This window comes from Phalangium opilio, unplaced genomic scaffold (genome assembly GCF_054372755.1).
Source record: "Phalangium opilio isolate 3A_F unplaced genomic scaffold, DU_Popi_V2 ptg000011l_1, whole genome shotgun sequence".
In the NCBI taxonomy this organism is placed as follows: Eukaryota; Metazoa; Arthropoda; class Arachnida; order Opiliones; family Phalangiidae; genus Phalangium; species Phalangium opilio.
Genome location: NW_028324147.1, coordinates 638,837 through 663,566, shown reverse-complemented (window position 1 = coordinate 663,566; position 24,730 = coordinate 638,837). Strand labels below are relative to the sequence as shown.

General features: G+C 37.9%; 6 protein-coding genes across 13 annotated transcripts in view; 2 read left to right on the top strand and 4 right to left on the bottom strand.

Annotated features, from left to right (window-relative positions):
- Window positions 1–266: 266 nt before the first annotated feature.
- On the top strand, window positions 267–7,888 carry LOC149709673 (uncharacterized). Its single transcript, XM_089857146.1, has 4 exons — window positions 267–402; window positions 739–963; window positions 1,492–1,787; window positions 7,196–7,888. Exons 2-4 carry the CDS (start codon window positions 802–804, stop codon window positions 7,632–7,634), a joined length of 897 nt encoding a protein of 298 aa, XP_089713272.1. The 5' UTR covers window positions 267–402; window positions 739–801; the 3' UTR covers window positions 7,635–7,888.
- A 1,430-nt stretch (window positions 7,889–9,318) lies between these two features.
- On the bottom strand, window positions 9,319–11,650 carry Arp3 (Actin-related protein 3). Its single transcript, XM_089857064.1, has 10 exons — window positions 11,547–11,650; window positions 11,233–11,288; window positions 11,033–11,157; window positions 10,854–10,964; window positions 10,678–10,773; window positions 10,144–10,569; window positions 9,983–10,075; window positions 9,794–9,919; window positions 9,654–9,737; window positions 9,319–9,591 (listed from the first exon to the last, which is right to left on the bottom strand). The coding sequence occupies exons 1-10, from the start codon at window positions 11,588–11,590 to the stop codon at window positions 9,496–9,498; spliced, it is 1,257 nt and encodes a 418-aa protein (XP_089713190.1). The 5' UTR covers window positions 11,591–11,650; the 3' UTR covers window positions 9,319–9,495.
- A 75-nt stretch (window positions 11,651–11,725) lies between these two features.
- On the bottom strand, window positions 11,726–13,953 carry Ubc2 (ubiquitin conjugating enzyme 2). The gene is made up of 4 exons (XM_089857163.1): window positions 13,815–13,953; window positions 13,215–13,488; window positions 12,820–13,151; window positions 11,726–12,725 (listed from the first exon to the last, which is right to left on the bottom strand). The coding sequence occupies exons 2-4, from the start codon at window positions 13,472–13,474 to the stop codon at window positions 12,628–12,630; spliced, it is 690 nt and encodes a 229-aa protein (XP_089713289.1). The 5' UTR covers window positions 13,475–13,488; window positions 13,815–13,953; the 3' UTR covers window positions 11,726–12,627.
- On the top strand, window positions 13,950–15,791 carry LOC149709670 (transmembrane protein 41A-like). The gene is made up of 5 exons (XM_089857154.1): window positions 13,950–14,078; window positions 14,612–14,798; window positions 14,882–15,038; window positions 15,164–15,464; window positions 15,536–15,791. The coding sequence occupies exons 2-5, from the start codon at window positions 14,698–14,700 to the stop codon at window positions 15,703–15,705; spliced, it is 729 nt and encodes a 242-aa protein (XP_089713280.1). The 5' UTR covers window positions 13,950–14,078; window positions 14,612–14,697; the 3' UTR covers window positions 15,706–15,791.
- Window positions 15,779–18,074, bottom strand: Uba5 (Ubiquitin-like activating enzyme 5). The gene is made up of 12 exons (XM_089857084.1): window positions 17,983–18,074; window positions 17,628–17,853; window positions 17,508–17,553; window positions 17,348–17,437; window positions 17,175–17,284; window positions 17,023–17,109; window positions 16,872–16,953; window positions 16,685–16,789; window positions 16,490–16,617; window positions 16,200–16,417; window positions 16,003–16,124; window positions 15,779–15,946 (listed from the first exon to the last, which is right to left on the bottom strand). Exons 2-12 carry the CDS (start codon window positions 17,765–17,767, stop codon window positions 15,878–15,880), a joined length of 1,197 nt encoding a protein of 398 aa, XP_089713210.1. The 5' UTR covers window positions 17,768–17,853; window positions 17,983–18,074; the 3' UTR covers window positions 15,779–15,877.
- Window positions 18,075–18,208: 134 nt separating this feature from the next.
- LOC149709659 (ral guanine nucleotide dissociation stimulator-like 1) overlaps window positions 18,209–24,730 on the bottom strand; it is a 63,186-nt gene continuing 56,664 nt past the window's right edge. For 2 of the 8 annotated variants that reach the window (XM_089856879.1, XM_089856915.1), the window contains 11 exons: window positions 24,151–24,184; window positions 23,292–23,708; window positions 23,073–23,209; window positions 22,732–23,004; window positions 22,327–22,661; window positions 21,850–22,248; window positions 21,034–21,078; window positions 20,700–20,787; window positions 20,351–20,609; window positions 20,146–20,273; window positions 18,209–20,073 (listed from right to left, as the gene is read on the bottom strand). In XM_089856879.1, the coding sequence (XP_089713005.1) occupies window positions 19,992–20,073; window positions 20,146–20,273; window positions 20,351–20,609; window positions 20,700–20,787; window positions 21,034–21,078; window positions 21,850–22,248; window positions 22,327–22,661; window positions 22,732–23,004; window positions 23,073–23,209; window positions 23,292–23,708; window positions 24,151–24,184 (2,197 nt within the window). In that variant the 3' untranslated portion in view covers window positions 18,209–19,991. The other 6 variants (XR_016375965.1, XM_089856906.1, XM_089856865.1 and 3 more) reach the window with 6 other exon arrangements.

Below are 24,730 nucleotides of genomic sequence, written 5' to 3'. Positions count from 1 at the left end.
AAATTCCGGCTACACAAAATCATTTTTACTTTCCCATTCTTTCGAATTTCCTTTTCCGTCATAACTTACTACTAAGCCTATTTTGTCATTCCCCCATTTTCCCCCTCGAGTCTCGTTCACACGTAACTGTAACTTCTCCGCGTTGAATGGCCCTTAAGAATCGTTACAAAAATCATTATTTTCGTTCTAGGATCAAATTCGGGCCTGGCAGACTGGTTTAGCAGACAGTAATATATGTTACCAGCGCCGGTAGAGAGTGGGGGGTAGGAAAAATCAAACAAGAAACGGGACGGTTCCCAAATGAAAACTTTCATACTACCTAGTGACCCCAAACGAAAAACATCATCCCGTAAGCCGTACGCGCGTGACGCGTCTCGAACTAAAGCGAATCATTTTGATTAAGTAAGTAATTTTCAATTCAAATTTATTATATACCTAGCTACAGTTGAATAAATTTGAACTTGAAGTTTCACGATTATTAAAAAAAAGTCAATATTGGAAATAAAAGATAACCAATAGAGAAAAGAAAAATCAATTTTGCAAATTATTCAAGTTACCACGCGAGCTAAATACTTTATATTTTGGAGGCACAGCCAATTTAAGAATTGGATAGGTTTGCGTGTCGACTTTGATATTATTTTCGGGTCTAGCATGTACCTTTAATCAATATCGACGGAGCAAAGGTAGCTGGCCAGCTAGATAAACTAATACAAATCCAATACTGTTATATTCTGACAGGATGCTTTATGACGTCTTGGATGGAAACTCGATAAATACATTTCGATATTAAATTTATACGCGATGAGTTCCATTATCGTTTCATATCCTAATCCGACGCCGGCCACCGCAACTACTAATGGTTCAACCAGAAGGTCACCGAGGGGTCGAAACGCCGCCACCCAAGCCCCTGGAGATTCCTTCAGAATTAAAAGCGTCCCTTTAAAAGTCCCCAACTCTTCTCAGGTAAATCACACTTTGTATTTTCTTTTTTTACGCAAGTCGGAAGTGTCACTTGGGCGGGAGTAGAACTCCATTATGTAACGCGTTTAATTTGGCGAATTGAGGGGGGGTCTTTCGTGATTCAACAAATGTATCGTACAATAGTCAAACGTAACCTACAAAATTTCAAACCGTGAAATTATTCTAGTATTAGCAGAAGCTAATCCAAGTTTCAGACTCAAAATTCCCTTTCGATACGGGGGATTTTTGGGTGAGCCAAGCCACTCAAAGGCTATAATACAATGAAATAATTTATAGTGTTTTGACATCCGACAAGAAATGAAATTATTCCGCATGGTCGATTTGGCAAATTTCATATATTACGATCAAAATTAGTCGATAACTCAAAAAATTGCAAAAAAGAAAGAAAGGCGGCCTGTGACATCGTTCGAAGGCAAAAATTTGTCGGAAAGCGTCAATAAAGATGACAGGCCGTAGATTAGAAGTTCTAAAAGAGGTTAACTCGAGTACTTTCCCCCGAATTTACTTCAGGGAGTGTCGGAGAAGGAATCGGACTTTGATTCGAACTACCAATCCTCGGACAAGTCTTCGCCGGAATCGCCGCGACCTTTCTCGACGGCGGATATGGGCCGTTCGAGCAACGGACGTCCGTACGGGTCAAACGGGGTCAAGAGAGAAAGTTCTTGGAGTTGCAGCGATAGCGAAACGCCACCCACCAGCGCCAAATCTGGTAGCACCGAAAGTAACAGGGTCACCGTCGAAATTGGTGGCACCGATTCCATAATTTATCATATACCCGTGGGCGAAATCGGGGAACCAACCTCGGGGTAAGTACACTTTCGCTTACCATATAGATGGCTTAACGCTTCCGGCCTTGCCCTCCCCCCCGGGCACTCTAATTTCCCTGACCATTGGTCATATTTCACGAGGGGATGATATTTAGAATCGTTCAGGTATTGTTTAGAGTCCTCGGGATAGTAACTTCAGTCAGTCAGTAAATAAGAACTACCACCTTTGGGACGTCAGAACTCTGACATCTTAAAAATACTGGGAAATCCTTTCAGGGAGTTATAAACCTAACTGTCCTTAATTGCACGTCACTAAATACTCGCGTCTATACGTCAATCAGGGCTTTTAAAACCAAATTCCCACAAACATAATAGACTACTCGAGTTGAAACAACTCGAACAATAATAAAATTAGCGATTAGTCGTGATATCAACCCGAGGCAATTGTTTCCAGCGAATTTAATAATAAAAAAAAATTAAAAACAGGCCCACTTCCGTATTGAATAACTGGGGAAGCCTGAGAAACCCGTTTCGTTTTACAACTATCTCAAATATTTGTTATTTAAAACACGGGGGTAAACTTATCCCTAATAAATTCCGACACACACACGCGGGCGGGCGGCGCTAATTAAGAAATATAGTACGGTACTGATTCCGTAGCTAGAGAAATATTACGCAATATGTAAAAAAAGAAATTCGAACGACATACTTAGTTAGAAATATTTTTGTATCAATAAATGAAAACTTTAAAAATTAAAGAAAACCAGTTTGGAGTTTTCAAAAGAACGTCTGTTGTATAAAGTTTATGACCCCAAAAGAAACTAACAATTTTGAGAACAAAATAAAACAGCCTTGAACTGAAATACAATTAAGGACTTTGTGATTAAATGAAAACTCTGATTCACCGTCCATGCGTGCGGGTTACTAATCAATCGAAAACTTTCGTTTGAAGATGACAAAAATTACCAATTAAGCCCCGTTTCCCGCTCCAATCACGTACGCGCTTTTCAATTATTAAATAAATAATTAATTAATAAATCGGGTAATTACGCTAAAGAAATTGAATAGAACACGAGTCGCATCCATCCTAATGGTTCTTCCAAATACTTATTTGGTGGATATAAAAAGAATAAACTGGATGTCTCAAAGGGAGGGGGACACGGGGGGAGGGACCCCGCAAAGATTCACGTAGAACATATCTTTTAATAAAAAAGCGTTTAGCCCAGAGAGAATATAGGTCAGACTTTCACCGACACGAATTTTTCGTCTAACAGGAAAAAACACGGTGCACGTTAAGTGTTTTTCTTCAGAAATCACCCATGGATATTACTATTTTGGTTCGCTTTAATTAGGCCTACGAATTCCGCTGCTACAAATTTTAGAATTCAACACGATTTTAATTGATTGATTAAATACCGCAATTTTTCCTCTCATCTCGACCGAAAGAGTTTTCGGCTTTTGCTTTTCATCTAAAGTCTATTTGTGTATATTTAAATCGCTAATTACCAATTTAGTGATCTAGAAATTAGCTAATCAGGCTAAAAATTTGCAACTCTAATCAGTAACCTATTCGTGGACCAATATTCTAAATTCCACCTATAGGAGACATTTATGGTTTCTTACGACTTATCTTTAGACTAAAGATTTGATAATCATAGTCGAGTTATAGTAGATGGAACATAGATTACTCGCTCGGCATTCGGCAATAAGCAGCGCTCGGGATGTTCCGAGCACCCACCAAGGCTGTTTATCAGCAAAAATGCTGATATTCTAGGATTGTGGGAGGAATAGTCCCATGCATGTTGCTATAAACGTTCCCTCTTTCTTAATGGTCCGGTCAGTAGATAAGCGCGTGGTCAATCAAGCGGGGCCTAAACGGGAAACGCTCCAATGTCTTTCTTAAAAGTTATCGTACCTAAAGACATCGAAACGTTTCATTAAGTCGTTGAAAGTCGAAACATTAACATCTATTTGCGTGCGCGTCCCAACTTCGACAATCGCGAATTAATATGTCGTCGTGATAAATCGCGTCTGGATAACCGAGCTACGTAGGAGAGTGACCGACCGACCATGTCTTACACCTTGCAAATACCTCACCCAATTACAGTGCCAACACCGACACCACCCAAAAAATGGTACGCCAACACCACCTTTCTTTCTTTTGGCCTTTCTCGCTAGCATTGTTAAGTATTCATTTTCAATGTTTGAGTTGAAATGCGTGGGAGTAGCACGTCGCCTTCTAATTATTATTATTAAAGTTAGGAAAGTGTTCCGTTCCGTTAGCTTACGTTTCGGAACACGATGGGATTGGTTTTAGTATAAACTAGGGCGGCGGCTATACCTAGGAAAGATATGAACTAACTCGGAAACGACGTTTCAACTCGACCTGCTGGGTTATTTAGACGCTCAAGTTTATTTGGTTCTATAAGAGATACGGGGATGTCCTTCGAGTATGTTATAGTCCCATTCCTCCCCTTTCCAAGGATACTAAATACTCGGGGTTACAACAATCAGGGCCCGAGTAATTAAGAGAAATCGTCAAACTGATTCGAGATCATCGGTTAAGAAGACGGGACAGTGTTGAAAGAGCGAGAGAGAGAGAAAGGATCATTTTCATTTATGACGCAAAACTCCATTATATATTATTTTTATTTCTAACCTCAATTAACTTTAAACACGGGAAAAACACTATAAACATTCTTTTCCGGAAGCGATTGATCCCGGCAATTATTTTAAACGGAAAGTTCTTTAAGAAATTAAATGGACTAGATTTTTTTTTAAACACGCAAACGGGAAATAAATAATGAATTTTGTTTTAAGGAAAAATAATACGAGAGAGAAAAAAAAAATATTTGGCCAGTATCGAATTTGTTGAATCTATAGATTTCGAAATAGGAAGATTTTAAAAAGACAGACATAGGGTCAGTGTGCCTAACTTTGGACAGCTGCAACTTTAGACACTTTTATTATAAAAATCATATTTAATTACTGGATGCATCAAATTGATAATGAAATAGCTTATTTTAAAGCTTAGAATGTGAGGAATTTAGAAAAAAATACTTCAAAGTCGTAGAATAACATCCGACTACGTTACGAGCCAAATTAGCCCACTCCCCAAACTCGTCCATTTAAATTACGGCCAAATTTGACGGGGGTCAACCCTTTGGTCCCGGGAAATAAGGTTTGACGAAAATTAGAGAAATCATACCTGAACAAACTAGAAACCATTCGAAAGAGCAACTTTTTGGCTTCATAATCCGTATTTTAAACACTGTCTTACGCGGGAAATTCGACGAAATATTCAGCTTTAAAAACACCTGGGCAAATTTCTAACTTTGGACACTTTCATGCTGGCCGATTTCTCCGTTTCTTAACACTAATTAACTCGCGATATTAGCCTTTTTTAGAGTTTAAAACAATAAGGGACACGTCCTCAGTTTGTTAAAATTGTTACGCGGCAAAAAGCGCGCCAAAATTAAAGGCTAGAGCAGACGGCGCGATTCTCTCCGCGGTTCGATTCGGATCGGATCTCTCAAAACCGTTACGTAGCGCTACAATAGAACTAAAAATTGGCGCCAATTTCAATTCGAAGACTGCGAAGTTTTATTTAACAATTGTGATTCGCCTAATGCGTGCCCAAGTCACCCTTTTTTCGCTGTCCAAAGTTAGGAAGGGGTGTCCAAAGTTAGGAAGGGGGCGTCCAAAGTTACATAGAAGTGTCCAAAGTTGAGCACGAATTCGGCCTTTGGGGAACTCTACTTTGTGAAAAATGTATTCCATTTAAAAAGTTGAAAACTTGTGAGAATGTGTCTTAAGAATGCTTCTCTCCATTGCTTTTTTAATTTTGAGTCTAGCATATAAGCAACGGAAGTTATTCAAGGTTATGCAAAAAGTGTCCAAAGTTAGGCACACTGACCCTATCTAATTTCTAATCGCTGCCATTTAAAAAATAGATACAAATGCACCCGGTCCGTTAAACCCAAGCGAGGCCCCTCCAAAAATCTTAAGACCTCGAATTTCGTCTACTTTGGGAAATTTTCAAATTTTGATAAAATGTTTTGACTGATTAAAATAATTCCGTGAAATATTAAAGAGTTAGCCAAGCGACGAATTAAAAGAACATTGATTAAAAGGCGGCGCTTGAAATAGCGTTTACCTGAAAGGAGTTGAAAATACATAATCCAAACCTTCCTTTCCTTGATAAATAATAACCCTTTCTAAAATCGAATTCCGTACATAAGCAAGCACAAGCGCAGGAAAAAGGCAGCCCAAAGTCACGCCTGAATGAAGTAAAGAGTAAAGACGCTCTGACCCAATAATGCGAAGCGGTATACAGATTACAGACCTTGGCTCTGACCATTTTATATATTATAGAAAAATTATTCATTCTTTCGTCTACTACAAGTTCAAGGCAATACACAAATCATAAAGAGAACATCGCATTCTTAACTTTAGTGGGAGAGAGAGATACGGTGGTCTTCCCTTTAATATAATACGAGGGATTATAACTTACGTTTATTTTTCACATTTCATAACGTTCTAAAGCGTAGAAAACAATTTAATATAATTCAAAATTTAGGCACGTCACCGATAAGGGTACACTGTGATCGTAAATATGTTGGCATCGTTAAAATAAACGTTCCATTAATAATAAAAATTAAATTTAAAGTCCATTTTCAAACGTAACCGTAAATTACAACGGGGTGTGGTCTATTTTTATCAAAGGAGAACTGCCATCAAAGAACCTAAACGCTTTCTAACGTACTCGAGTGAGTCGAGTCATGCCTATAGTTTCAGTTTCCGATGACAATTGTCTTTCAAGTATTTTAGGACATATCACCCCGGGAGGGGGGGGGGGTACGCATCGTTACATATACAGGTATATTAGTATATAAAATTCGTATCCATACTTTGGAAACCTTTGTTAGTGATGTTAGTGATATTTTTAATAATACGCGCATTATCCGAGAGAGAGAGAGTGCTTTAAACTTAATTAAGTTCAACTCTTAGTTATTTGAAGCCGCTATTTGTCCGCTTGTTTTCTAATATTTAAACTGGGAAGATGACCCTATAGTGGTCCGCGTGTTTACTCCAAAATATCTCCTTTTATTATTGTTATTCTATTATCCTAACTGAATCCAGCTGTTACTAAAGTACTAAAGTTTAAATTTAGAAATTTATTTTTTTCCTTTTGGGATAAAATAAGTTCTATTTGTTTGTTTAACCTGAAGGAAAGAAGTTAAGGCGGAGGTAAGTCGGGGCCACGATTACATTTTAAAAGAGCCCGTACGCTCTCGGGTGTCAGGAATCATTGAGATAGATAGAATTTTATACGTCAACAAGTTGGACAAACTATATTAATGCCTTTTCCCTACAAACTACGTCCTCTTCGTAGCTAAGCCTTATCGAATCAATATTGTTGAATATTGTTTATTTTTTTTTTCCAGGCAAGAGAGCGTGCTAGAGGTGACAATGGTACCGAGCGTCAGTCCCTCGCCCATCATGGACACACTATCCCCGGTGGAAATCGAACGCAAACGCTCTTCCCGCCAACGGACGATGGAACGTTGTTCCTTGATGGCCCTGGTCCCGGCCCTCCTCCTTTTGATCATTTGTCCCTGGTTCATGTTACCCATCTTTACCATCCCCAATCCTCACACCTATTTCTTTAAAGTGGCCATCTTGGCCGGGACGCCGTTGGGCGTCATCTTTCTGGCCATTGGTTGTTTATTGGGGAACATTATCTATTACTACGACGCGACTTCCGGTAAAATGAAGTGGTTCGTCAATTGCGGCGGTAAAATAAAGGACCATTATTGGGGTTACGACCTTTTCAACGGATTCCCTCAAAAGAAACTCAAACCAAAGCCCGCCCAAACGATATAATACCTCAGTGGACGCTCGGACTGTACGGGTGACGATTAACGCGGAGTAAAGACTTCCAACGAGCCAAAATTGTAATTACTTGACGCGCTGACGAAATATACTTTTATATAATAATTAATTTTTTAAAAAAGACGGGGACAGATGCTTAGCGTCTTATTAGTCCAAGTTTGTTAATTTGTAGCGAAAAACCGCCGTGTTTTCATCGCGAACAAGTACAGTTTCTTATTTCAATAAATAAAGTTTTTTGTTACACGTTACAATCATTTTGCGGAACTATTTTTCTAAGTATTTTAGCCTCAATTATTATTTACAGGATAGGACTATTGGTTTTGCTATTTCTTGTACCGAGCCAAGGTTGGGATGGGATTGCCGTTAAAAACACCTGCAGTAAGTGATGATAGTTTTCAAATGACAAATCTGATCAAAAACCTTACGTAAGACAGCTTCAACTAATTCAAATACACGACTGTAAACATATCTAAGCCTGCCTACGGAACACCTGTTAACCTCTTTAAAAAAATAGCACCAATTTGTCAAAATTTGTCACTAGCGTTGAAATAAAGACAACCAGAACTTGTGTTGAGGTATTTGGGATGACATAGCTACGTTAAACTACGCGAGGAAGTTCTATAATAATAATCGCGCAAACATTTTTAAGCCAAGGCTTAGTTCGAGAATGCGACTATGGATAGTCAATTGGTATTTATGAGTGGAATCTTCGCGACTTTTTTAATCAGTCTCATGCTTATGATATTTTGTTCTTGTTGTTGCGGCGAAAGTAAAAGAGATTCAACGGACATCACGAGTGACGAACCGACACCAACGACTCGGGGACCAGTTGGAAATACCACCGAGATTCGCGATAGGTACATTGTCAGAGAGGATTCGATAAATAGTTTACCATCAACTTTACCCGGCTCGGGGAAATACGGGATTCTACCCGGTCAAGGATTGACCAAACTTAGAGGGTCTAACGAGAATTTTGATCAACAAGTTTTGGCTTACCCATTGTTAGCGGCTTTAGCGTCCGTTTTCAACAATGCCTTGGCTGCCACTGACGAAAGTTCGAGACAAAGGTCCACGGAACAACTTCGCGAAGTGGTCTCCTTACCGGAACAACGTAACTGTTCATGTGGTCCTGGTCACTTGACCACGTACGATTTGTGAAGGAAATTCAAAATGGCTGCCGAGGTGAAACGCGAACATGGACCGCACACTCAAGATTCAGGGCGGAAAATTTTAATAACCAGCATCTGGTTTTCTTTTATCACGTTATAAGTGATTATTTTATAAATTTACTAAATGTTAAATTAATTACCGTATTTAAAAATTAATAAACTTCATTTAAAACACCGCTATATACCTTTCTTTCTTCCGAAACTTAAAACTACTGTTTTACGCGACTGGCGACTACCACCTAATGGCGGAAACTGACATTTCACCCCATGACCTTTCAGAATGACGCGAGAGCCAGTGGCTATATTTAGCAATGATCTCTAATAATAATAAGTTCCAACAATCAAATAACCTACTGGTTGGTCTAAACGGACTTTAGAAGAAACGATGCTTTCGGTTCAGTTCAGTCCCCATCAACTTGAATTTTTAAAAACTTTTCGCGCCAAATTGAAACGCTAAGCCTTTGCCATAATAAATAAAACACGCATTTTCAATAAAAATTCCAATGTTTTTAGGTTAAAGAATCGTAATAAATTTATTTTTGTTTTATGTTACAATCGTATCTTATTTTATCCATCAATCAATAATTAAATGACAAATTAATTTAGTTCCAAAGTTGGAAAAACCATTTTATTCTCTATGATGAGGACCATTGGAAAGAACCTTATTAAACTGAGGCGACCAATCACATCATTGTTCCAAAAACGGGATTGTGCCTGCAAATACTTGGTCCATATTCTTCGTAAGCTTGTTTCGTGTGACAAACTTGGTAAAACTCCGGCTGCCAATTAAAAATATAATTACTTATCCAAAAATTAAAAAAAAAAAAAAAATTGTAATTACCGTTGAAGCTAATGTACTTCCACCAAACCAAACAGCGTATCTTTGCATGTGATGAGAAATAACTTGAACTTCAATAGGTTTAGGCTGAAAAGGAGTTAATTTTAATCACAATAAATAAGATATGTGTTAAATTTAATTACTTTAATTCTTCCTCCACTTAAAGTTTCGCTTAATTTTAATCTAGCATCAACCACCCTCTTAAGATCTCTCTGTAATCTTCTACCAAAGTCCCTAAACATAGTTGAACCTCCAGAAAGGACGATATTCTATAATTAAATATAATTAATATTAATTCTTAAGTAATTAAATTAAGAAATAAAGAAGCACACCTTATACAAAGGTCGCCTGACATCAATGGGACAACTTTGAATACAAGTATCAACAATTTCCGATATTGGTGTTGTAAAATCCGGATTTGCAAACTAATTAATGCCATTAAAATTAATTATAGTTGAAATTAAAATAATTTAACTCGGAAGTTAATTTTTACTTCAGGATGAAAAAATATTTCGGGTCCCAAGAACCTCTCGTATCCAACATCAACTCCAAAGGGTTGTTTGGTGATTGAATTATGTCCTTCGTATCTTTTGATCCATTTCTCCGGTTCTTGATCGTATTTGGCAAATTCTTTCGCGATGTCGGGACAAATATAACTATAGCGTTCTTTGATGGCTTTCGCAGTCTCCAAGGATTGTTCGGGAGGAATCCCAACTTCTCTTTCTCTCAATAAACTTTGAATAAAGTAAGTGACATTTCTGCCAGCAATGGGAATGTGTTTGATGCAACTTCCAATGACGTATCCCTCCGCCACGGGAATACAATGAGTGACTCCGTCTCCGGAATCAATGACTAAACCAGTTAGGGTTCTTTCCCCTATTTGCCGAGATGTCCAAGATGCTGCTAAAGCTAAAACAGCCTAAAAATTAAATTAATTCAAATTAGAATTAAAATAAAATGGAACGGAATCAAGAGGATGATTGTAAATGAATAAAACTAAAAGAAAAAACAAAGTGAATCTATATACCTGGACTGCTATATATAAACCGGGAACGTTAAATGATTCAAACATGATCTCAGCTAAATATTCTCTGTTTTCGGGAGTGTTCAAAGGAGGTTCCGTCTAGATTTAGTTTTAATTAAGAAAACTCGTTAATATTCATTAAAAAACTAAAGAATTTTTAAAGACAAAAATAAACTGACTAATAAAAAGTAGTGATCTTCGGGTTCAGCTCTCAAATATTTGAAAATACATTGCTCCCAAAACCTTTCCATCAAATCCCAATCTTCCACGATTCCGTGTCGAATGGGATACTTTAGATGATCAAAATTAGATTAATTCCATATAGAACGTAATATATTCATCTTTAGTTGGTAATTACTTTGACAGCGTAACCGGAAGCATCCTGGGCTTCATCCCCAATGTAAAAGTCTAAATCATCAATTCCTCTGGCTAATCTTCGCGTCGCTTGATCACCTACTTTCGCCGATTCTCGAATGGCTATCGCTAATATAACATTAACGTAATTAAACTTAATTAAAATTAAATAAATAAATAAAAAGGTTGCTGCTAATATAATACCTGATGGAATGATAAACTGGGGTTCGCGATTTCCCGCAAAGCCCAGCTTCGTGTACCTACGATAAATTAATTAAACTCAGACTATTTAAGTAGTAATTAAACTTAAATATCATAATTAATTAAAGCCATCGTAAAAAATAAATCTCTGCCTCGCCCATCCATAGATTTCCGCCTACAACTAACCGAGGCTTAGCGTCAAAATATTTTGACAGCTACCCAGAACAAACGACAAACGCGTTCCCATTGATTTTTAAACTTATGGCGTTTAAGTACCTCTAATTAAACTAAATAATTTTGAAGTTAAATACACTCACCCTGTTCCATTATCAATAACAATCGCCGGTAGTCTTCCGGCCATTACGAATCACGTCGGACTAAAACAAAATGGCTTCCACCGAAGTTCCCTGCAATTTCAACCCCCCCCCCCGTCCCTAAAATAATCACGTGTTCATTACGTCATAACGCCTAAAAAATAAATTAAACAACACCGGACTCTCTTTACTTGCGCTTTTTAATGATTTGTTTTAAATGCAGAATTTTTCAGACAGATTTAAACTCAAAAAAAAAAAAAAAAAAAAAAAATACATGGAATCTTATAATTAATAATGAATAATTCGAGCGCGTCTCTAAACTCGTAGTAATATTCAATTTTCCTCGTAATAAATTAATTAACTTCAGTCTATTCATTTTTAATCCCTTTTAATTAATTTAGTGTAGATAGTTTAATGTTTTAATATTATTAATCGTTTTCAAACTAAAGTGGAATGACTTTTTATTTCATGATGGCGAAGATTAATCTTCATGACAAGAAAAATAATAATAATAATAAAAAAACTTTTCTAAGAATCTACTAAGGACTTGTATAAGGGAATTAATAAAGTTAGGTATTTTAACGAGACGGTGGGGTGTGAGATATCAACAAGAATTAAATAACAAGAGTGGAAAGCGATCTATTTCCAAATTGATAATTAATTCTAATTGTTGATTGGTTGGTAAAATTGGAAGACAAACAACAGCGGGGGGGGGGCGGAACGCGGGGGTAGATGAATTATAGTAACTGAAGTAATCACAAATGAATTATTATTTTGACAAGGCACAGACAGAAACAACAAAAAATAAAATTCCTGCAGCGCGGCACATCTTTTTTTTTAAACTATACAAGACAATCAATCAATTTTTCTTTCTCTAACAATTATCTTTGACAAAAATCATGTAATTTAACCTTCACACTCACATTAAAAAAAAATGTTTCAAATTGAGGGGGGAAAAAGGGTTAAGAGTTCTTTTTAAACTTAAAAAGAGTTTGAATTTTTTTAACCAGAAAAAACAAATGTTTCTTTTAGAAGCAGAATAAAAAAAAACAAAGAATCTGTGTAAAAAAAAATTTGGAGTGTTCTAATTTGCATATCGTTTTGTCCACAACCTGGCAATACGATCGTGTTCCTCTCTATGTTGCAGGTACTGAGTCGCGATACTACCCACCAATGGATCAGCTGGAAAGCCCAACAACACCCAAGATAAGGGTCAGAGGTCAAAGATAACCAAGGCGGTGGGGGGAGGGGAAGGGGTTAGGGAGTAGTAGCTCACCTGGATTGCAATCTGTGAGCAAGGAACAGATTGAAAGTAGAACCTTGGATATGGTGAGAGCTGGACTCCAATTGTCCTTCAAAATGTCTAAGCAGATGACCCCTTGACTGTTTATGTTGCAATGATAAATTCTGGTGCGAAATGTAACCTTGGGGGGTTTGAAGGGATACTCGGGTGAAAAATGAATATCTAGAAAAAAGACTCCTCCTTCGTAAACGGAGCCGGGTGGACCCAATATAGTTGACACCCATTCGTAAAGATTGTCGCCTTTAGGACCGGCGCTACAATTGGGAGGCGGATCTAGAGTAATCTCCGCCAATTCCTTTTGTATTCTATATAACACTCAATCAAATGAATAAAGTGCTAAATGGGTACTTTTAATTAAGTTAATTGACCTCTTGGCGCTCGTGCTTAGAGCTTTGGACATTTTGGGATTAAGTTTAGTTTCCTTGTTGTGCTCCTTTTCTTGACTGTTATTTGGGGTTGTCGGGGGATTTGTCGAATTGGTTCCACCCGTAGAAGTGGCTGCCCCACCTCCCGATACGGCGCTTCTTTCACTAGAAGATGAAGAGGAACCTCCTCCGCGAGACGCGCTGTTATTCGCACGACTAGTGCTGGCCCCGGATGGCCCTGCCTGACCTCGATCGCCGGACATAGGCTTTTGTCCACCTGAATTCCCAATTAAGACCAAATGGGAATCGTAAGTTACGCAACTCGAATAAGGGCGAGTGAGAAAACTTTTTCAAGTTAAAATAAAGCCAACTTTGCATCCGCGACAACTGACTACGAAATATAATTAACGAGGAATATTCGAATTTAATTATTCTAATTAATTTGACAGATAAAGCCGTTGTAACCTCCAGAAAACGGGTTCAAATCTTAAGAAACAAAAGATAATCCCTAAGCCTCGGCTCATTATTGATAACCCTAACGTTTCCACCCTTAATAAACCTTACGAACAGTAATACTTATAGCAACTTTATAAAATACATTACCTGCTTATGTTTTCCCAAATTTGACCCCCTTCAAACTTGATTAAAAGTTTATTTAAATACTCAGTTTAAAAAAATTCCCAAGCGGATCGTAAATCGATGCACAATTTGTCGGCGAGTTCCGAAAATATTTTTTTTCTCCAACTTTTTTTCGTCATAATAAGATGACGTCACTTCAATGTCGATAGAGGATTGGTTAAAAGAGGTTGATACGGGTGTGGCTTTCTTCATTGACCTACCTCATAGGTCAATCGGCCGGATAAATGGGCCGCGTTCAGCAGAGCTCAGCGGACTCAGCGCTGAGTCAGCGCTTTTAGCTGTGTCCTACTGAACGGATTTTGTTTTTGGACTTTGACGTCACGCTGCTCAGCGCTGAGCCAGCGCGGTCACCAAAGAAAATAGTCGGTTTTTTGGATCGCGTGACGTAAAACGCGTAGTTCTCAGCTTTGTGAAAAAAACATGGAGAAATTATTACAAATAGCTCTTGCAGATTCTGGTGGGACTACCTATTTAATTGCCGTGAAACTAGCTGATCACGCGAGAATTTTAATAGATATGTTAGTCTTTCTAATTTTAATTATTAAGTTGTTCTAATTTATCTCTATAAATAGGTTTTCATACAAGTTTTGTTAGCCTTGGTACCTTGAACGCTTTATTGCGCTACCGTCATTTTTAAAACACCGATGACTTAGAAAAAGCGTTCAGCAAGCTATGACGTCATTTTGACGACAGAGCTCACCGGTAAAAGTTTCCCAAAATCCGCTGTCTTGCTTGGTGAGCTCTGCTGAACGCAGCCATGGATCGTGTCGGCGAAGTTCAAAGCTAAACGCGTTTTAATTTTTTAAAGTTTATTTTTCTAATTAATGGCTTTAATTATTAATAAAGCATGGCCTCAATAATTTACGTTCCTATTATTTTCGCCGTATCGACGCTTTGGTTGTACGCTTTAACGCACTGGGCTGTCAAAGTTATGACATCCAACATCAAGTAGGAAATATATTTCCAATGCCCCGATGCCCCCCACGACTCAAATTATTGACGAAGATACTTAAGTTTTTAATTGGTTTCAGAGATGAAATCTACTTTCCCAGCAATCTTGAAGAATTACAAAAACTATCGGATATCTTCAAACAACTTTACCAACAAAATATAATTTGTGTTTTGATTATATTTGCTTCCGCTTATTTGTATAAACAAACATTTGCCATACCAGGATCAGCCTTATTGGTAAAGGAAAATAGGGCGAAAAAGCTTGGTGAAACCCAGAAAATTTCCCCAAAAATGTCCAACTCTTAGAGAACTTGTTTGCCTATCCCTTTAAAATATATATATTTTTTTTTTTAAATTTTCAGAATTTGTTAGCGGGAGCAATATTTGGTTTATGGCATGGATTCCCCATTGTTTGCCTTTTAACAGCGTCTGGAGCTTCTTTATGTTACATTTTAACAAAAACTTGCGCTCAAAAACAAATAATCAAATATTTCCCCAAGAAATTTAAATTTTTGAAGAAAAAAGTGTCTCAGAATCAACATCGGTTGCCCTATTTCCTCTTATTTCTAAGAATCTTCCCCATGTCGCCCAATTGGTTTTTAAATATGACAGCGCCAATTGTTGGCATTCCTTTACCACTATTTTTTATCACCGTGCTAATAGGTAAACTAATAAACTTATAAAGGCTGAAAGGAGACTTTAATTTGATGGACTATTTTTGACCTATTTTGCAGGTTTAATGCCTTATAATTTCATCACTGTTCAAACTGGAGAGATTTTATCTCGTTTAAAATCAATGGATGACATTTTTGATATCGAAACAATTGTTAAATTAGTGATAATCGCCTCAGTCGCTTTGTTACCAGGGATTTTTGTTAAAGCTAAAGGCAACAAAAACCTTTAAAACTTTAAATAAAAAAAATGTTATTATTTGTTATATGAATTACAGTAATTTGTAAGGGAAGAAATAAAGTCTATTTTATAATTGCAATATTTATAAAAAAATAATTGGTTTAATTAATAATACCTAATTACAACAATATATACCTGAATTAAAAGCCATGATATTTTACTTTTTAAAGAGATTTCATTTGAGCCATAAGCTCTTCCAATGATTGTTCAGTCTCAGCCACGGTCCCTTCATCCTAAATAATTAAAATATGTTAATTAGCTTAATTATTAAAACTTAAAATGATTTTACCTCCGCTGTTTTTTGAGGAGCTGGTGTGGAATAAGCAAAACTAAGTCCAGGTGCTAAACCACTGGCACCACTAGCTTCTTCTTTCAAATCTTCCACTGGTGTTTCATCAACCAAACTTATTCCTGAAGACGATTAAAATTAATTATATCATTAATTTATTACCCAAATTCAAAAATTTAATTAATTAATTAATTTACCCCAATTGTTTTCTTCATGAACTACTTTCTCCTCTTCCTTATCAATTATCTTCTCTACTTTGGGTTTAGCAGCTTCCCTGACTTGATATTCCCTTTGTCTTTGACGGCAGAAGCTATCATCACATTGAGAATTGGGTTTCATGGACATTGTAGGGAAAAAATCCTCCAGAGCATTATAACCCAAATAGTGGCTGACCTTTCCAAATCCTAATAGATATCTTTAACAAAAATTAAGTCCCTAATGAAGTTAGTAAAATTAATTACATTATAAGTAAAAACGCCTTTTTTACTTCAAAGTATTTTGAACTAAAAATCCTGCCACAATTCCCATGGTTGTAGGTAAACTAGCGGCACAAACTCCTTCACGTTTTAGAGTTTTCTCATCAATATTAGAGGCAACCACTAAAGGTGGAGCGCACTAATGAAGAAGCACACCTAATTAATTAATTAATATGCTTATAAATGCATTAATTATTATTAATCACCCCAAAACAGGCCAGTTCTCCCGGAATAATTAATTGAATATGTCCAGAAACCGCGTTTTCACTGACACCAGATTCAAACCAAGTTTGGCCCAGTTCATTACAAGCCTTAATTGTATTTAAGAGATATTAATTAAATTGGTAACTATAAAACTATAAATCTAATTAATTAATTTAGATAAGTACTAACAGCATTAATAGCCATACGAGCTTCAAAATTATCTACACAACTTAGAACCAAATCTACAGGTCCACCGGTTAAACTGCCATTCCTAAAAATTAATAATTAAATTTAAATGATTATAAATAATTTATGGTCTCATTTTGCAGGAATTAATTACTTAACACGATCCATAAAATGCTGGAAATTATCTACAGTAGTTATGTTATAATTGTGAGTTTCAAATTCAACATCAGGATTTATGGATCTGAAAATAAAGATTTATTTTAGGTTTTTGCCATTTTTATTAATAGAAGTTGTGCCAGTTTTTACTCTAAGGTCTTTGAAGCGGCTACTACTTTGCTTAAACCGGATTGATGAGGTTGAAAGAAGAGTCTATTCATGTTTGCCAATTCAACTTTATCATAATCAAACAGAATAAGCTGAAATTAAACTAATTAGATTCATTTCTAATTAGAAACAATTTTTTTGATTGGTCAGCTCACTTTGCCAATCCCACATCTGGTTAACATTTCAGCGGTGACACTACCGACACCCCCTACACCAACTACAGCGACAGTGTAGTCTCTAATTTTCTATTTAATTAACTTTATTATGAGTTTTTAAAGAGTGGGCAAATGAAGAAATAAAGATTGTAAGGCTCACTTCGTAGTTGTCAACTATTCCCATTCGTTTTAGAGCCATAAGTCGACTGAAACGATTTAATATTTATAATTCTAATAGGTCGGACAATAAATTAAGTATCATAATGCAAAGTTAACGAACCTGTATGGATTAGAGTCAACAACTTCACTACTCATCTGGGATATCTTATTTCTAACTGGTTGGTCATTTCTTACGGAGGCTAGTTCTTGCTCCAGAGCTTTTACTTGCTCTTTCAAGGAATTAATTAAATCCGATTCCATTTCTAATTTTTCTTTAAAGTTTAAAATTGAAATCGCACCCTGATCCAAAGGAAAGTGGTGTAAACCAACCAAGGCTTAGCGTAAAACTAGAAAATTTACTAGTTAAGAAATAAATCACTTAACTAAAACGAACTTAAAACTAATAAATAGATGATATTAGTTAAATAAATAAAGAAACTGAAGGTATAACACCTATTAATTTGAATTTATCTTACAAAATATCCGAAGGAAAGTGACAGCTGCTCACTTCAGAACGTAGACGACGTGGATGGCGGATAGAAATCCGAAAGATGGCAGTATAAGCTCGAGCTATTTTGACCAATCAGAATAAAGCCGCTAAAACTGAAATTCCAGCAACGAGGCCGGGGCGTCGGGGTTCAGAGGTCGATAAACTATCTAAGCCAAGGCTTAGTTTATACTCGAATTAATCGAAGACAACAATTATTTCTCATTATTTTTTATTTTTACTGACTGACCAAAAATATACAGTTTATCGAGGATGCCTCAATATTAAAAGGGGGCGGGTAGAATAAACTGAATAAATAAAAAAAAAAAAAATTCCTAATGCCAAGTCTATTTACAAAGTGGCACCGATAAGGGTCGTTTGTATAATTATCCTAGATTTACAGTTATATAAACTATTATATAATAATTATTATAAAACTGTTTCTTTTATTTGTTTTTGAATTTTTTATAATCCTGATCATGCAGTTTTGTTTATTTTATTCTGTACAATAAAGTCTTAGCCAATCAAATGGCTAAACGAGAAATTATTCATTCAATCAGTCCATTTCATGATTAAGCAGACAGGGGCGTGAGTTTTAAAGTATAAAACAACGAAATACCTTCCTAATTTTACCAAAATAGCCATTTTTCCTTAAGGTTTTATTTTAGTTACGGGAACAAATAACATTTCTAAACATTTAACCTAGGTTTGTTTCGTCGTCACCCGACAGCGGTTGGCTCAAACGACGCTACGCCATAAATTTGGAGCCAGATATCAACTGTTAACGGCGGAAAATGAAGGAAACGTAACGGCCCGTGCGTACGAATTCGCTCGAATAAAATAGTTTTACCCGTGGAGCTTTTATTATTTTCTGATTTAATAAATATACGATTTTTCTTATTGGGGGTTAACAATTGCAAAAACACACTGCATGAAGCGCCGTGGCAATAAAAATTTCATTTTTGCATTACAGCGGCTATTTGGTTAATAAAATACACGTTCCAAAGTGTCAATTATTCTGCACAGTTTATTTATTTATTTGAATTTACTATATTTTAATTCATTGTTTGTCTTTAATTTCTAAAACTCTTTTTTTGTTTACTCTTGACTGGCGTAAGAAGGGAACTATTAGTTTGTTTGTTTGTTTTTCCGGAGGCACCGCATGTGTTTTTGTAGCGCAACAAAAACTTAATATTTATTTTTTAAATATTTTGTCTTTCATTTTGAAGCCCGCCTGATCAAGGAAATAAATCCGCGATGGATTTCTTAACACGTTTTGATGTTTTTACGATCATATTTTGCGTTTTTTAACGTATTTTTTTTTTCTAAAAGAAAAATAAAATTCGTGAAATAAAATAAAAGTTTTCTAATCTTAAAATTTGATTTTAGAGTTTAAAAGTAAACCGAACCGAAATATAAGTTTCATTTGCTATTTGCATATTTGAGCTAACGTTAATTCCGCGTCCGCGCTCTTAAAATTAATAATAATTATAATAATTAATTAAGGTCCGTAATTTGATTGGATTTAAAACCTTTTCACTGCATATTCACAATTTAAAAAAATAACCCATAAAATTCTGCTAAAAACAAATAATTTGGGGGGGGGGGGGAAGGGGGGGCGATTAAACCGCGTGTCGCGAAAATGAATTCCGACTTAAAAAAATAAAAAGTTAATGAAAATGGTGAGAAACTTACATTTCCTATTTTGGTGTAGCAGCTTTTTCTTCTTTAAAATGTCCATTAACATTTGAGCATTTGCGTAACCCTTTTTTTTCTTTCGACACCAATTTGCATATTGTATTTTTAATATACCACTTTTGCGTTTCCCCGTTTTGTTTCTTTGTTCCGTGTCAAGAAATATTTCATTTCGTAATAAATTGTTTTAAATTTCCCCTATCAATCACACTACACCGCGAAAGTTTTCCCAAGTTTCTTGTTTTTGAGTTTGTTTTTCAATTTTTTTTTTTTGCATTTTTATTAAACTTGTTTTTTTAGTAACTATGAGTCCATCATGAAAGAGTTTTGGCGACAATTAGTTTTGGCCTCTAACTCCTTCACTTGTTGTCTCAGGAACAATATCCTTTAATGAAAACGCACAATAAAGAGGATTAAATATTGGTCAAGGAGCGGCGAGTGGCGTGGCGCGACGAACCTTTGCTCTTGAAGGGTCGCTTGTATTTCAGCCAAACGCACCAAAGAACGAGCCATTTTAAGCTCGGCAGAAACTCTAGTACAATTAAGACTACCTATATTATGAGCTTCTTCGCTATAACGACTCGCCTGAGAAATAACAAACAAAAAGTCAATGACGACGTCCCTAAATGTCTTAAGCCCGACCACCTTCTAAAGAAACGTACTTGTCTCTCGGCGTGGTCGGCTTGCCAGCCAGTAACGTGCGTGACAAGATCCTCTCGGTAATAATTGGCTAAAGAAGGTGTTAGAGAAGGAGTGGATGGTTTTAAAGAGACAGAAGAGTTTAAAGAACCTCCGGAATTGGCGGCGGCCGCCGCTGCCGCCATCGCCGCCGCCACTGACGTCGTGACGTTTGAAGAATTACTATTAACCGTCACGCTGACGCTGGTCGGGCTTCCCGCGCTTGATGCTGGACTCGTTTGCCTAATCACCGTACAAGGGGTTGAACATTGTTAAGAAAAACTTAAGGGAATCTCGCGTCTTTGTTCGCGCGGAAATTAATGGTATTTTTACCGGGAAGAATGAGAATGAAAATCAGAAGACGGAGATAAACAGCCAGCGTTCCCTCGAGCGCTCGAATCCATTCGACCACCCTCAGATCCTAAAGAAGAATAAAGAAGCCTATTTGATTCCGTTCCCAATTTTTCTTCATCCCATCCCCGAGGGTTTTAAAGCATTCTGGGAAGCGACTTAGGTGGGTGGCATCCGAGTCTTGAACCACAAAGTATATTTTTAAGGTTTTCTAATCCAGGGGATGGAGGGGGTGTTCGTTCGGGTTGCTTCTTATTCCCCCATTACGAGAATGATTCGAAAAATAAACCGTTAACGTATTAAATTTGAGACTAACCAAGTTGTTTAGTGAGCTGCAAAGCTTGCTGTACAGTTTGTAAGGCTGCGTGCGATAAAATAATTGGGAAAGAATTTAGATTAGGACATTTTGCCAGTGTGGTTTTATCATCCGGCCGGGTATTTTTACACTGCCTGTCACGATTTGGCAGATAGCGCCCTCGACTATTGACGCCGGTGGACGACAACGGTTAAAGTACCGTTCGAGGACGGCCAAAGGTACCTTAAACGCCAGCCAAAGTCAATAGATCTTACAAGGGCCGTGACCACTGAATGATCAAACGGACCTCGATTCTGGCCCAAAGAGGGAAAGCTAATCCTTTAAATCCCTAAGGGACACGCGAGGATTAGATGGCGGAGGGAAAGTTAATACGAAAATAAAATAAAAAACATTACGGGGGTGACAAAGCCAACAAAGGATAACTTAACGTTATGTGCAGTGGTCACCCACCCCTCTAGAAAAATATGAACGGTTATCGCATTTCGGGTCCTTTTAACAGCTTGACATTCTCCGGCTAAAAAGGTACCGACAAGGGAATGAAAAGATGAAAGGGTGTCGTGAACGAAGACTCTCTGTCTCTGAAAACGCGGTTCCCCTTTCTGTCAACGTATTTTTTATTCCCTCGTCAGTGTCTTTGCGAGAAACAACGTGGGGACAAACAATAACTTATCTCCAAATGTAGGCAGATAGTGCAAAAATAGCCTCTGACTTTTACTTAAGTGTCAGCAAGTACACAAATGAAAACAAGTACGCCGCATCGAGAAGGCAAAAAATTAAAGACGATCGACTACACTAAGGTAAGGTACGCGGGCTTACCTTCCTGTTGAGACATTTCAGAGAGATTGGGTAATCCACGCGTGCCCGTCAACTGAGAAATCAACCTGGGTAAATTGGCCAGAGTCACTTGGGAAGGAGAAAGCAACTGAGGATTGACAGCCGAGTTGTTGAGAGAAGAAGGCGTCGAAGAGGCCGCCCCACCCTGATTGGGCGTGGTACTGGCGGCGGAGCCACTCTGGTAAAAACTGCCATTGCCACTCTTGGAGCCGCGACCCGGTGTCGAAGAGGAACCACTCAAGGGCGTTTGCTGTTGTTGCGAGGAAAGATGCTGTTGATGATACTGATGAGATCGAGGCGTTTCGCGACCACCTGAAGAAAAATTGTGGTTGTCCGTCGCGAAACTAGAATCGGGGGAGATGTCCATGTCTTGCGAAGAATCTGATGAAACGAATTAAAGATGAGAGTATTATTATCGCGAGACGACTGGACGGGAGGTGAGGGGACATCGCCAGGTACCTTTTCTAGCGATAGATCTCTTGTTGGAGGAAGCGCCTCCGCTATTATGATGATGCGAATGGTAATTAGAATGATGATTAGTGGCGCTTTCCTGCCGACTAGCCGTCCCTTGATCATTCAGTCTGGATTCCGAGGATTTCTCGGAGGAGATTTCCGAGGGCGCGTCGCCGCTACGCGAGACGCCTTTACTATCCTCTCTTCGGCCACTATTTCTGGCAGTGCCCGCACTCGCCCTGATCGCGCTGGCTGAAGAGTTTGAAGAATTTGAAGAGTTGGAAGAAGAAGAAGACGCCGAGGAAGCCTGATCAGCGTTGCGTTGATCATTCCCGCGAGACCTAAGCGACAACAAAGACCCCCCACGCGTCAAGATGTACCGCCGCCTTCCTACTCTCGAGATATTACTACCTATTTGAGGAGGTTTGATGGCTCCGTTCGTGTCTGTGGGTGTGACTGTGGCTCCCTCTTTGAGGATGACTACTACTCGAGTGTTGTTGCTGCTGCTGCTGTTGTTGATGGTGGTGCTGCTGCTGCTGCTGAGAAGTTCGGGAAGAGGCGTTGACCAAAGATCTAGAAGAATTACTGTTGGAATGTCTTTCCGAGCTTTTATTGGGTGTCGCGCTCGAATTTTTATCTTTTGACTTGTTTGGAATTTCCGCCGATTTGTTGATTCCGTGAACCCTTCAAAGACATTGTCAGTTACCAGTCCCTAAACCCACCCTACCCCCAAAAGCGAAATAACATCTCACTTCTCATATTCCACCCATTCGCGTGGTTTCTCCCATTGCGAGACTTCAGTGCGACAATTATAATAATACTTCTTTCCCGAAGAACTAACGTGTTCCGACCAGTCGCCAACTTGGCCCTTGCGCTCCTTTTCAGGTTCCTATTGAGCCCCGACACGCATTTAGACAAAACCCAACTTTTTGGACTCGACTAAAATAGGGGAAGGGGGGTGTAATACGGACCATTTTCACCTCGGCGGCAGTGGCGGTGGCGTGACTCCTGTCATGATTACTTCTGGCATAGTTACTGGTCGAAGTTTCTGAGGTACTAGAGCTACTTTGTTTTCTGGATGAAGAGGAACCGCCGGGAGTAGAATTGGACTGTTGCTGCGAGTGATGCTGCGACGAAGAATGATGATGGGAATGGTCGCGAGACCGATTGCTTCTTTCCTTCGACATGGGTGACTTGACTTCGTGGTGATGGTCCCTCTCCTTGAGACGCTGCGCGTAAGAGGCCTTGTGCGGGTAACGAGGGCTCGGCCGCCGACTGTTGTCGGGACTGTCCATGGCTGCGGCCATCGACCCCGCGTTCTCCCCAGCAGGGGACTTATCGTTACAACTTTCACCAAAGGGAGACTTGGAGTACTTCCCACCAGAATTCTGAGCAATGGACAAGTGTTTCCTTCTCAGTTTTTCATTATCTACCACCCAATTCGCGACTTATAGCGAAAATATAACGTAACGTTACTAAACCCCCGTAAATTTTACTGACAGAATGTATCTTTACACTTGTAGCTTAACCAATACCATAGCCAAGGTCCCTTCTGGTATAATTTCAACAAACCATCATCAAATTCACAAAATAACCAATAAATCTTCTACACTTAAGCACCAGAGACATTTAAAGCGTCTATAGTGTTCACCTCATTTGAACATGAACCTAAAAACTGCCGACTTCATGTTAATGAAGCCAATACACTACGGATACCGTGTTCCAAGAGGACACTGTGACTACATAGTCAAAAGAGAATCCGGAGTTGAATTCTTCGTCAAATCTGTTAACTCTCAAAGTTAAATTTAATTAAAAGAGGTAAACTCTCACCTCGTAGGAATGGGTTTGGTTCCTATCAAAGTACCTGTGGAAAGAAACGGTAACTACTTCAGAACTCTCTTATTTTGAAAATCTTCGCGATTGAGGGAAGAAACTGCCGCTATTTATATTATAAAGTTTATAAAACGTTGAGTTTTCATTAATTTAAGCCTAGGACTGGGGTATTTTAATTAACATATTCAATTTATATTCAAAATGATATTATTACTGAGGAATAGAGAGAGAGGGAGAGATGGGGGAAACTGGGCCTAGGGCTATGATCTGGCAATGACACTATGGGATTTTTTCCAAGATTTTCGCATGACGCAAACTAACCCATCGAGCCTTAAGTGTTTCCTCGCATGCATTACCATGAAAATGATTTTGTTTGTTTAATATTAATTAACTCAAAACAAAATTCTTAAATTCGCACTTTTTAAATACATTTGTGCGAATGGTCGGCGACAGACAACTCGAACGCCATTTTTCATACGGGGCTCCGTTCGACTAATAAAATTTCTCCTCGAACAAAACTATTTACGCCCTCAAAAATGCCTCTAAACTAAAATTTTAATCCTATAATCTAATAAAA

What these genes read in the sequence shown, in the direction of transcription:
- LOC149709673 (XM_089857146.1), top strand. Translation starts at nt 802, where the DNA reads ATGAGTTCCATTATCGTTTCATATCCTAATCCGACGCCGGCCACCGCA. An exon ending in AAGTCCCCAACTCTTCTCAG is followed by an intron (nt 964 to 1,491) that starts GTAAATCACACT and finishes AATTTACTTCAG; the next exon opens with GGAGTGTCGGAGAAGGAATC. An exon ending in ATCGGGGAACCAACCTCGGG is followed by an intron (nt 1,788 to 7,195) that starts GTAAGTACACTT and finishes TTTTTTTTCCAG; the next exon opens with GCAAGAGAGCGTGCTAGAGG.
- Arp3 (XM_089857064.1), bottom strand. Translation starts at nt 11,590, where the DNA reads ATGGCCGGAAGACTACCGGCGATTGTTATTGATAATGGAACAGG. An exon ending in CTTCCGGTTACGCTGTCAAA is followed by an intron (nt 10,965 to 11,032) that starts GTAATTACCAAC and finishes GATCATCTAAAG; the next exon opens with TATCCCATTCGACACGGAAT. An exon ending in TCAGGCGACCTTTGTATAAG is followed by an intron (nt 9,920 to 9,982) that starts GTGTGCTTCTTT and finishes ATTTAATTATAG; the next exon opens with AATATCGTCCTTTCTGGAGG.
- Ubc2 (XM_089857163.1), bottom strand. Translation starts at nt 13,474, where the DNA reads ATGTCCGGCGATCGAGGTCAGGCAGGGCCATCCGGGGCCAGCACTAGT. An exon ending in CTAAGCACGAGCGCCAAGAG is followed by an intron (nt 13,152 to 13,214) that starts GTCAATTAACTT and finishes AGTGTTATATAG; the next exon opens with AATACAAAAGGAATTGGCGG. An exon ending in GCTCACAGATTGCAATCCAG is followed by an intron (nt 12,726 to 12,819) that starts GTGAGCTACTAC and finishes TGGGCTTTCCAG; the next exon opens with CTGATCCATTGGTGGGTAGT.
- LOC149709670 (XM_089857154.1), top strand. Translation starts at nt 14,698, where the DNA reads ATGGCCTCAATAATTTACGTTCCTATTATTTTCGCCGTATCGACGCTT. An exon ending in TACCAGGATCAGCCTTATTG is followed by an intron (nt 15,039 to 15,163) that starts GTAAAGGAAAAT and finishes TTAAATTTTCAG; the next exon opens with AATTTGTTAGCGGGAGCAAT. An exon ending in TTTTATCACCGTGCTAATAG is followed by an intron (nt 15,465 to 15,535) that starts GTAAACTAATAA and finishes CCTATTTTGCAG; the next exon opens with GTTTAATGCCTTATAATTTC.
- Uba5 (XM_089857084.1), bottom strand. Translation starts at nt 17,767, where the DNA reads ATGGAATCGGATTTAATTAATTCCTTGAAAGAGCAAGTAAAAGCTCTG. An exon ending in CCAGATGTGGGATTGGCAAA is followed by an intron (nt 17,285 to 17,347) that starts GTGAGCTGACCA and finishes GTTTAATTTCAG; the next exon opens with CTTATTCTGTTTGATTATGA. An exon ending in TCATGAAGAAAACAATTGGG is followed by an intron (nt 16,125 to 16,199) that starts GTAAATTAATTA and finishes AATCGTCTTCAG; the next exon opens with GAATAAGTTTGGTTGATGAA.